At 42.8% G+C, this 11,824-nt stretch overlaps 2 protein-coding genes across 2 annotated transcripts in view; one reads left to right on the top strand and one right to left on the bottom strand.

Annotated features, from left to right (window-relative positions):
- Positions 1-801: 801 nt before the first annotated feature.
- On the top strand, positions 802-6,090 carry LOC306741345 (E3 ubiquitin-protein ligase TRIM21-like). Its single transcript, XM_079223624.1, has 8 exons — positions 802-1,076; positions 1,296-1,441; positions 1,541-1,590; positions 1,807-1,962; positions 2,079-2,176; positions 2,295-2,358; positions 2,457-2,518; positions 4,304-6,090. Exons 1-8 carry the CDS (start codon positions 861-863, stop codon positions 5,579-5,581), a joined length of 2,070 nt encoding a protein of 689 aa, XP_079079750.1. The 5' UTR covers positions 802-860; the 3' UTR covers positions 5,582-6,090.
- Positions 6,091-7,322: 1,232 nt separating this feature from the next.
- Positions 7,323-11,824, bottom strand: part of LOC306741542 (deformed epidermal autoregulatory factor 1 homolog) — a gene marked incomplete at its 5' end in the record, with an annotated part of 9,913 nt that continues 5,411 nt past the window's right edge. Inside the window, 8 exons of the mRNA XM_079223844.1 lie at positions 7,323-7,668; positions 8,009-8,098; positions 8,206-8,295; positions 8,579-8,877; positions 9,190-9,324; positions 9,468-9,591; positions 9,836-9,880; positions 11,389-11,454. Coding sequence (XP_079079970.1) covers positions 7,573-7,668; positions 8,009-8,098; positions 8,206-8,295; positions 8,579-8,877; positions 9,190-9,324; positions 9,468-9,591; positions 9,836-9,880; positions 11,389-11,454 — 945 coding nt within the window. The 3' untranslated portion in view covers positions 7,323-7,572. The remainder of the gene's footprint in view (positions 7,669-8,008; positions 8,099-8,205; positions 8,296-8,578; positions 8,878-9,189; positions 9,325-9,467; positions 9,592-9,835; positions 9,881-11,388; positions 11,455-11,824) is intronic.

The following is an 11,824-nucleotide window of genomic DNA, read 5'->3' as shown; positions in this document are numbered from 1 at the left end:
GAACCACTTTATTTATATTTAGCACGATTTTCTATCATTAATGATTCATCACTGTGCATGTTTATGTTTATCTACACTTCACATCTGACATACATAACTTCTCCTATTGTTTATTATTGTTTGTTTATTTATTTACACCTCACACACTTACTTAATATACACATATATACTTGCACTTTTGCACTTCTACTGTTTAAGTTTAATTTAATTCCTAAATTAATACTCCAGTAATACTCCACTTTTCTTTTCTTTCATCCCAGTTATTTTTATTTTATTTTTTTATTTTTATTAGTATTATTATTGTCTATATCTTTCATCCTTGCTGTTTTTACATCTTATTTTCTGTCTGTAAATAATTGCTGCTACGCGACACCAACTTTCCCCTTGGGGATTAATAAAGTATATATGCATTCATTCATTTCCATATGTTGTAATAGATTCGGGGTTGTAGCTGCTCTACCTGAATCCAGCAGACGATGGCGCTGCTGAGCCACAAGACTGATGAGCCAGTTGGTGACGCAAGCTTGGAGAAATGGGAGTTAGTTGGCCGAGGGGGATTCGGTCGTGTCTACAAGGCCAGGCACAAGGACTGGGGCGTTGATGTGGCCATTAAGACGCTCCATGATGGGGTTTGGTAAATGGAAACATGTGCAAGTTCTCTGTAACTTAAACGTTTAAATGATACATATGTTAAATAGTAGTTAAAGGTGCTCTTTTGCTTTCTCTCTACTCCTTTCAACAATCCCCTGCCTCATTGCAGCCACTTCATGCCACTGCAGAACGAGGCTATTCATATGGATAGGGCTTCCTTTGAGTTTGTGGTGAGACGTTATGGAACCTATCGGGGATGTCCGCCTGGAATGACATCCACGCAACAGGGACTAATGATGGAGTTCATGGAAAACGGATCTGTTGATTCCCTGCAGAAGGACCTCTCTGGCCCTCAACCGTGGCCCCTGGTCTGCCGCTTGGCCCATCAAGTGGCTCTAGGCATGAACTTCCTCCATTCACGGAACCTTGTGCACCACGACCTAAAGCTAAATAATGTACTGCTGAATGCCGATCTTAACGCCAAGGTAGAGTGCCTTCCACCTAAACTATGTGTAAGATTCAAGATATGTTTTTATTCAAGATATTTCATTGTCATATGCAAAGATAACATGCAGTTATTCTGTACAATGACCTCCTAACACACAGAATTACAATAAACTTAAGGCAAAAAATAAATAAATAAGTCAACTATGAGGCTGATTTAATCATTTATTTGATATTATGTGTCCCTTCTTTCTCTGCAGCTAGCAGACTTTGGTCTGTCCGGAGTATCCGCCAGTGTCTCCATCAACAAAGACAAAATGGATGGGATGAAAGGTTCATTCAAGTACATGCCTCCTGAGGCTTTTGATGTATCATATGAAGCTACCCGTTCTTTTGACATCTACAGGTGAGACATAACATTAACACAGAATTCTACTCTGTATGGTCAAAATCTTAACAGCATTAACATGTTACTGAAAATCTCCTCTTCCTCTCTCTTGATCAGCTATGGTATCCTGCTCTGGTCCATTATCAATGGCAAAGAGCCTTATCCAAGTAGGTATAATCTGTTTTATTGTCCCATCATGTTGACCTTTAATTTAGGTTTCCAATATTTTATGCAATGAAGTGACATCCTATAATCAAACTTCTCATCTGTATTGTTTCCCTCACAACATAAAACGTAACTAAGTCCGTTATACACTGTGTATGTCCAGTTTACTCAATTGGTTATGCTTGTATGTTATCATGCATGTCTTCATTGTATCACAGGCGCTGCATTTGCTCTTGTGAAAGAGGCGATCCCTTCAGGGCAAAGACCTTGCTGTGAGGAAATTGACCAGATGAGCAAAGAAGGGTTGAAAGAACTGGTGGAGCTCATGAAGAGGTGCTGGGATGGCAATCCCTCAAAGAGGCCCCTCTTTAAAAGTAAATATTCATCATTGTCACCATTTCACAACATTTCCTTGTCTGAAATCAAATGAACTTTTTGTCGACTAGCTTGACGGATACATATTTAAAATGAAACTTTGCTTCTGTTTCAGATTGCCTTGACGTCACTGAGAATGTGTTTTCAAAGCACAAGAAGGGAATTCGTGATGCGGTCGGTCAAGTCTTGACAACACTGGAACAACGCAGCAGTGTAATTTCAGAAGATTAAATATAGTGCAGATTAATCCTGATTTATAATGGCGAGGAACACTTCTGACTGGTTTATCGATTTCTCTAATACATCATACTTTCTCCCTGTTTTACTTCAGAAGTCATCAACCAGTTATCAATCAAACACAATGTTGGCTCGCAATGTTCCTCATCAGCCACCAGGTAGATTATCAATACTGTTTGTGAGTCGAGGGAGTTTAATCTCATAAATGATCTCTAACTTTCCTGAATGAAACCAGATGTTTTCTTCTCTTCTTCAGGACAGCTAAATGATGCGGTGGACAATGTCCTATTAACAACAACTGAACAGCCTCCAATACGGGTATGCTAAATGTGTTTTGACCATTGCCTCACAGGAAGTTGAAAACAAACCATTGAGTAACTAATAAGTAACTTTATTAAAAAAAAACATTTAGCCTATAGTCCAGGGGTGGCCAACCAGTCAGAGACTAACATTTTTTTACTGTGTTACCGCAAAGAGTCACAGTAGCAGTAGCGCTTAGCCACGCCGAGCTGCTTCCGTTAGCAGAGGTGACTTTGTTGTTATAATTACTCGAACGGCGTAAGCGCGATATTGAACATATCCAGTGTGAAACACTGCCTCTGGCGGTCAGTAAGGATGAAAAAGAACACACTTTGCACCAGGCCAGGCAGCATTTTTAACTTACCCTGCAGGGTCAGGTTCAGTCTGTCCAAGTGACACAGCATGTCGACCAAAAAGGCCAGATCCATAATCCACTAAAGGTCCGAGAGCTCGGGATAGTCCTTGTCCTTCTCTTCCATGAACAGTTTCACGGCATCCAAAAGCTCAAAGAAGCGAGAGATTACACAGACACAGGTCGGAGCTGTGTGCGCCCACGGATAATATTATGAACCCAGACACGATGGCGTTTGATGTTCCGACATTTGTGGGACTTCCACAACAAGTATAAAGCACAACTAGTGGTTATTTCAATGGTAACAGTTTTTACGGAGTGAAGCCACGGAAATGCCGCGCCCCCTTTCCACTGCGAAAAAGCGAAAAGTCGAATGAAGCGAATTTACCACAAAGTCGAGCGAGTAAAGTTAGGCAAAAAAGCGTTGCGAAAAGCCGTTTCAGCCGTCCCAATGCAACCATTTGGAGGGCCTGCATGTTTTGAGAAAAAAAATCGTAAACATTAGGGGTGGGCATAGAATCGCGATATTCTGCGTGGCGATATTGTATCGGTACACGGAAGCCAAGTATCGATCTTTTATTTAATCAATTAAAAACCTTTTGGTCCTAGAATTATAAAATCAATTGCTTTTTCAGTCCACTAGGTGGTGCTGTGTTGTTTTCTGGTGAGGTCAGCAGAGGTCCCAGGTCAGTGTGATTGACAGGAAGTTTGTCTAAACAAACATGGAGGCATCGGAGAAAGAAATTAGAAATGCGCCGTCCGTGTTTAAATCAAACGTCTGGACTTCCTGTCACTCGTAGCGCCGCTGCAGCACAGCTGTTACACGACACACAGGACAACATTCGCAACACAGCGCTGGTCAAAGACGTTTAAAGAAAGCATGAATCTTACTGGCTACGGGTACCCTAGTAGCGTTGGAAGCGGTCGGTGTTACGAATTACTATAACTGGCGACTTTAACTGGCGACGTTAACATCGTTGGTTAACAGCCGCCTGTTAATCCATAACGATTTCCACAACAAGTGTAAAGCAGAAATAGTCGATATTTCCATGATGATGGCGGAAATGCCACGGAGATAAGCCCTGCGGTTGAAAGAAAGGTAATAAATCGCAATATATCGCAATACTCAAGGTATCGCAGTATCGTGATAATATCGTATCGGGACTTAAGTATCGTGATAATATCGTATCGTGGTGCTTCTGGTTATTCCCACCCCTAGTAAACATATCTCATGGGAAAGTAATACAAAATATTAGGGTATTGATATTTAGTCCCAACCCTCCTGCTGAACTACATATCTGAGCTTTCCTTCACTCGCAGCAACTTCATATAAAAAATAATAATACAGGAAGACTATCCTTATATTCTACGAATCATAGTTTGATTTTATTAAACAAATAATCAAAATATACGTAATGACTGTTTGTATTTTTGTCACTTGTTGTCCTCAGAGTGTAGATATGTCTGCTGCCAGCTGTCAGATGGCTGCTCAGTTCAGACATCAGCTGATCGACCCTGTGGAGAACCTGGAAGGCAGGATGTGTACGAAGCACAATAAACTGCTGGAGCTGTTCTGTAAGACCGGCCAGATGTGTGTCTGCATGCTCTGCACTGTTCTAGACCACAAGAACCATGATGTTGTTCCTCTGAAAGAAGAATATGAAGGAAAGAAGGCCGAGCTGGGGAAGACTGATGATGAAATCCAGCAGATGATCCAGAAGAGACGACTGAAGATTCAGGAGATCAAACACTCGGTGGAGCTCAGTGAGGAAGATGCAGACAGAGAGATAGCAGGTGGTGTTCAGGTCTTCACCGCTCTGAAGGAGTCTGTTGAGAGAAGCCAGGCCGAGCTCATCGACACCATCAAAGAGAAGCAGAGAAAGACAGAGAAACAGGCTGAAGGCTTCATCAAAGAGCTGGAACAGGAAATCTGTGAGCTGAAGAAGAGAAGCACTGAGGTGGAGCAGCTCTCTCGCTCTGAAGACCACCTCCACCTCCTGCAGAGCTTCAGGACCCTGAAGGCTGCTCCACCCACCAAGAACTGGACAGGAGTCAGAGTCAGGCCACCTTCATATGAGGGGACTGTGGTGAGAGCTGTGACTCAGCTGGAGGAGACGCTCAGTAACCAGATGAAGAAGCTGGTCGCTGAGGTCGAGCTGAAGAGGGTCCAGCAGTCTGCAGTGGATGTGACACTTGATCCTGAAACAGCTCATCCCAAACTCATCCTGTCTGATGATGGAAAACAAGTTAAACTTGGTGATGTTAAGAAGAATCTTCCAGACAATCCAGAGAGATTTGATACTTTTGTTAATGTCTTAGCGAAGCAGAGTTTCTCTTCAGGGAGATTTTACTACGAGGTTCAGGTTAAAGGGAAGACTAAGTGGGTTTTAGGAGTGGTGAGAGAGTCGATCAACAGGAAGGGAAGCATCACAGTGTCTCCTCAGAAAGGTTTCTGGACGATATGTTTGAGGAATCAGAATGAGTACTCAGCTCTTGCTGGCCCTTCAGTCCGTCTCTCTCTGAAGTCTCGGCCTCAGAAGGTGGGGGTGTTTGTGGACTATGAGGAGGGTCTGGTCTCCTTTCATGACGTTGATGCTGCAGCTCTTATCTACTCCTTTACTGGCTGCTGCTTCACTGAGAAACTCTACCCATTCTTTAATCCATGTAATAATGCTAGTGGTAAAAACTCTGCTCCTCTGATCATCTCTCCTGTCAATCACACTGAGTAGAACAACCACTGGATTCTCTACAGAGAGATGCACTAATAATTAATGTAACAAATCTATTATTCTATTATTGTTGATGTCTGGTGTAGTGTTTGTTCACTTTCTGACCAATGGGATTTTTTCGATGAATATTTTTCTATGATTTGTCATTTTACTAGTTCTTACAATTTAACAACAAAATGTTATGCTACTCATTGATTTTCTGGTCTAATTAATTCTAATAACTGCATTACCTGCCTTAAATATGTTGAATCGTTAAAATGTACTCTTTAAATATTTAAGTGCCAAATCAAAAGTTTTGCATATTGAGTTTTTTTTGTTGCAGGGTTTTAGTTTTTATGATTTCCAATGAACAGACAAATTGAGGGATCTTTATCTGGTGTGTTTTTAAGAGGAAATAAAGGATGAAAATTAATCAACGAAATCTTAAAACATTCGAACAAAAACTGAAAGTTTCCACTGGATGTGTCTTTAAATTATTGTTCTACCCAAGTACAGTACTTAGGTAAAATGTTGAGGTACTTTTACTTTAGTATTTCGATGGCAGCAGAAACCCGAGCGCCGCTGCACGGAGACGCAGCAGAATCAGATGTCATCGTGTCAGAAATATTAAAAACTAAACTCCGTCTTTAGCAGCTAAACTCAGTAAATAAGCATACTACATAAGAGAAAATGTGAAACACAAATACCACCTTAAACCTTCATTCCATTAATATATGAACTATTTAACTTCATTAAATAATAAACATCTGAGGAGATGAATGAAGACAGAAGTCTCTCTGGATCCCGTTGACAGACGAAAAGACGAAAATCCAGCTGATAGAAAACAGAGTGGAAATAATAAATCAATAAAGAGGCTCACTAAGGATCTTAAAGATGTTGTAGAAAACACTTTATTCATTAAATTAAATGTATTTATTTGTTGAGGGGAAACGTGTCATAATAAAAAAAAAAAATTGGTGTTTGATAAACCAGATACACAAGATCAAAAGTATGTGAACAGCCAAACTATTTTTTTTATATATATATATATATATATATATATATATATATATATATATATATATATATTTTGTTTAGCAGAATTTAGAATAAACAATTTAAATAATTTAAATAAAACAAAATTAATTTAAAAGAACTGGACAATAACATAAACCTGAACTTGGAAATAAAAACGCAAAACTGGACTTTAACACATGAATTCTGTCCTGAATTTGTCTCGTTAAAATGAAACAGAATGAATCTCCTGCAATCTGTCAAACACAACTTCTGATTGGCTGAAACGCACCAATCACAGGACGCCATGCGGCCGCTCATCACGAGTGTGCACACGCATGGAACACTGAAGGTTTTTAGTTTCTGTCTTCTGGAGCTTCTTGAGTTTGAATCACAAGTTAAAAAATAATTAAAATAAAAAAATTACACATAAGATAATTTCTTGAACAAACTATTTTTTGGTGGACTTTGGGGTTCTCGGTAGTCACTTAATAAAAAAACTGGAAGAAGAAAGAAAACATTTCAAATCTGACTCTTAATGATACAAAATAAATAATAAACACCAACATACCACAGATAATTCATCTTTACGTATCGGTCAGGGTCGGGTTATTTTCGTAGTATTTTTACTATAATTCTATTGACCTTTATTAAGCAGGACGTCTCTGGACGGAGATTTTAATGTCAGTAAAAAACATAATTAAGGTTATTAATAAAACAATGAACTTAGAAAACGTTGACAGATGAATGGATAATGAAAACAATGTTTAATTGCAGCCCTAAACCAAGCTTGCGTCATGAAACAGCAGACTGGTAGTGAAGCAAATGATCCCACAGTTTATACGATGAGTTCGTCCCTCACAGATCACAGACCTTCATTTCCTGTCTGAACTGGAGCAGAACCTTCACAATAAAAGTTCCAGTGAGGAAATGTGAAGCCTTTAGAACAGGCTCGCTCCTCTTTGCGCCATATAAGGACTTCCTGTCCGCCGCCGCCTTCATTTCACTTTGTCCATGTCCAAGATTGGCTCCTCCTCCTGGACAGACACGCCCCCTGCTGATTGACAGCAGGTGTGCTGATGCTCCTTCCAGTCCTGCAATGACAACAACAAAAAACACAGATTGTTTAAATTCAGATTTTTACTTTTGAGATGAAGATATTTATGTATTTTTGCATGTATAATCTTTAAACCTACCATATTTACCCTCATCTAATACTACAGAGCTACTACTTACTGTAACACACACACACACACACACACACACACACACACACACACACACACACACACACAGTAACGCCTGCTTGCGACAGAAACATACAAAATACAGCATGCATCTTCTTGCAGTGTTCCTGTATGTATATTACTTTATTACTGTTATGCCTTTTGCAGAAGGTCCAGCAGAAGGCGCCGTGACTCAGGTGAGGCTTACCTTCCTCTGGCAGAAGGCGGAGCAGTAGTTGACCTTGTGACAGCCCGTGCACTCGCTCATCGCCACCCGGCCGCAGTTCACGCACATCTGCTGCAGGAACACATGACGGACCCGTTGAAGAACGCTGCCTCCACCTTCTGTGGAACGCCACTGTATGGAAGTGTGTGTGTGTGAGTGTGTGTGTGTGTGTGTCATACGTTGATGATGATCTCGGTGATGTCAGAGCTCCTCTTGTCGTCCGGCTGCTGAAACGTGATCTGGTTCTGAAACGACTGAGTGAGACCAGACTACACACACACACACACACACACACACACACACACACACACACACACACACACACACACAGTCAGTAACCTGCGTGAACATTTACAGTTAATGCTACTGATCTAAAACTGAGATCATGGGTCTTTATCTGGCTTCCTTTCCTCGCCTCCTCTCCTCTCCTCGCGTCCTAGTCCTGTCCAGGGGAGACGCAAGGGGAGGAGGCGAGGAGAGAGGAGGCGAGGAGGCGAGGAGGCTCACAATTGAGAAATGAGGAAGGCCGGATGTACGTCAGTGTGTTCTCACCTCCTTGCGGCCTCCCTGACCTTTGACCCCTGCGTTTCCTTTGGCCTGTTCGATCAGAGCCTTCAGCTGCTGCACGTTGCTCATCAGCGTGTTGGCCATCTCCTCCAGGTACAGCCAGGTGTTCCTCTGCTGCTCGCTGCCAGGCCCCGCCCCCTCGACAGGCCCCGCCCACCCGACAGGCCCCGCCTCCAGCCCGCTCACCAGCGCGGCCGCCGGAGCCATCGCCGCCGCCAACGACGCCGCCATCTTGGCCTGAACCGGCTGAGGGGTCACGGCCAGCGCCGGCAACGCCGTCAGCACTGAGAGAGAGAGAGAGAGAGAGAGAGAGAGAGAGAGAGAGAGAGAGAGAGAGAGAGAGAGAGAGAGAGAGAGGATGATATTATTATATATATAAAATAATTCTTTTTGACATAATCATGAGATTTGTAGTCAGAATTATCAATTTTTTTACGTTATTTATTACATTTCTTGTCATAATTGTGAGACATCCTGTACAATATAATAAGTATAATGTCATATCATTGGTTTCTTGTCATAACTATGAACATCATAACACTGAGGTCCTCTTTCTTTGGGGATGCGATGACATCACAGGAGGACCTGCTTGGTACCTGCCGTGCTGGCGAACACCTCGCTCTGCGCCGAGCTCTCCGAGATGATGGCGGCGGCGGCGGCGTCCCCCGTTGGCGAGCGCTCAAAGGTCAAGGTGCCCGAGGTGGTGATCCGTCCCGACGGGGACACGGTGACTGTTGGGGGAGGACAGACGCGTTAGGCCGGTTTTAGGGTTTGAACCTGAACCCTGCTGATCCTGAACCACTAGCTATCTGTCCTCTTCTTCTGCAGCGAGGCTCCGCCCACCGCTACGCCGGCCCGAGGTCACCTGACGTACACGTGGCGCCCAGCGGCAGCGTGATGTTTTTGGCGGCAGGAAGTTCCTTCTTTGGGGAGGAGACCAGAGGCTCGTTGTCCTTCTTCCGTCTCTTGTACGGGACGAAGAGGCGGACCGGACCGGTCTGGTGGAGACACGAGGGAAACCATGACGCCATGTTTAGTTCTTTACCCAAAACACTTCACATGTCAGCTAAAGTAACACGTTGTATATATATATATATATATATATACATATATATATATATATATATATATATATATATATATATATATATATATATATAGAAATAAAGAAACAAATAGAAACGTCCGTCCCAGGTGGAAACGATGAGGTCACTTCTAGTAAAAGAACAACATGAAATGTACCATACTGATGTTCTCTACTTCCACAGTCTCTCCATCCTTTGGACACTGGAGAGAAAGAAAGAACACAAACACACTGAGTTCTGATCCTTCAAATGCAATTCTTCCTTCAGTGTTTAATTCATTAACCCTTTCTTTCAAATGTAAAGAAAGAAACTGGAGCCAGACAACAGAGTGTGAGACCAAAACCCAACAAATCATCGAGAAAGAATCTGATGTTTCTGACGTGAGGCGGGTTGTTGGTTTCTACTCCCAGCAGCCAGAGCCCAACATGACCATGTGACCATGTGACATGTGACCAACATGACCATGTGACCAACATGACCATGTGACATGTGACCAACATGACCATGTGACCATGTGACATGTGACCAACATGACCAACATGACCATGTGACATGTGACCAACATGACCATGTGACCATGTGACATGTGACCAACATGACCATGTGACATGTGACCAACATGACCATGTGACATGTGACCAACATGACCATGTGACCATGTGACATGTGACCAACATGACCATGTGACATGTGACCAACATGACCATGTGACATGTGACCAACATGACCATGTGACCATGTGACCAACATGACCATGTGACATGTGACCAACATGACCATGTGACCATGTGACCAACATGACCATGTGACCATGTGACCATGTGACATGTAACCAACATGTGACCATGTGACATGTGACCAACATGACCATGTGACCATGTGACCATGTGACATGTGACCAACATGACCATGTGACATGTGACCAACATGACCATGTGACATGTGACCAACATGACCATGTGACCATGTGACATGTGACCAACATGACCATGTGACATGTGACCAACATGACCATGTGACCATGTGACCAACATGACCATGTGACCATGTGACCATGTGACATGTAACCAACATGTGACCATGTGACATGTAACCAACATGACCATGTGACCATGTAACCAACATGTGACCATGTAACCAACATGACCATGTGACCATGTGACCAACATGACCATGTGACCATGTGACCAACATGACCATGTGACCAGTGGTTTGGACTGGTGCTGCTGGGAGAGGAACCCTAACTGACCTAACCTAACCCGAAGGGCTTTCATGTAAGGTTCTGTCTCTAATGTTCTGTCCCTAATGTTCTGTTGTTATTATTATCAGTATGAGCATCATAATATACTTCAGGTACCAAACGTAAAAGTACATAATTACATACGTATTACTCGAGTCAATGCACACAGTTGCACCCAGAACCAGAACCAGGACTAGAACCAGGACCAGAATCAGGACCAGGACCAGGACCAAGACCAGGACCAGAACTAGAACCAGGACCAGGACCAGGACTAGGACCAGGACTAGAACCAGGACCAGAACTAGAACCAGGACCAGGACTAGGACCAGGACTAGAACCAGGACCAGGACCAAGACCAGGACTAGAACCAGGACCAGGACTAGGACCAGGACTAGAACCAGGACCAAGACCAGGACCAAGACCAGGACCAGGACTAGGACCAGGACCAGGACCCGGCCCGGCTGACTCACCCCTGCCAGGTCATCACAGCAGGCTGCACAGGTGCAGGAGGCAGCGTGTGGGTTCAGGATCCGCTCCTACACAAGAAGAACCTCAGAGAACGTTCAGAATGCAGAACATGTGTACTCCTGTAGTACATGTACTAATACATGTTAGTGTGTACTCCTGTAGTACATGTACTAATACATGTTAGTGTGTACTCCTGTAGTACATGTACTAATACATGTTAGTGTGTACTCCTGTAGTACATGTACTAATACATGTTAGTGTGTACTCCTGTAGTACATGTACTAATACATGTTAGTGTGTACTCCTGTAGTACATGTACTAATACATGTTAGTGTGTACTCCTGTAGTACATGTACTAATACATGTTAGTGTGTACTCCTGTAGTACGTGTACTAATACATGTTAGTGTGTACTCCTGTAGTACATGTACTAATACAT

The sequence above is a fragment of the Taurulus bubalis genome, assembly GCF_910589615.1.
Source record: "Taurulus bubalis genome assembly, chromosome: 9".
Taxonomy (NCBI): domain Eukaryota; kingdom Metazoa; phylum Chordata; class Actinopteri; order Perciformes; family Cottidae; genus Taurulus; species Taurulus bubalis.
Note: the sequence above shows the minus strand (reverse complement) of the source record. Positions and strands in the feature narration are given on the sequence as shown.

Excerpts from the sequence above, each read along its gene's own strand:
- LOC306741345 (XM_079223624.1), top strand. The coding sequence starts at position 861 with ATGACATCCACGCAACAGGGACTAATGATGGAGTTCATGGAAAACGGA. Across the intron at positions 1,442-1,540 it reads CGTTCTTTTGACATCTACAG|CTATGGTATCCTGCTCTGGT; the intron begins GTGAGACATAAC and ends TCTCTTGATCAG. Across the intron at positions 2,359-2,456 it reads TGTTCCTCATCAGCCACCAG|GACAGCTAAATGATGCGGTG; the intron begins GTAGATTATCAA and ends TCTCTTCTTCAG.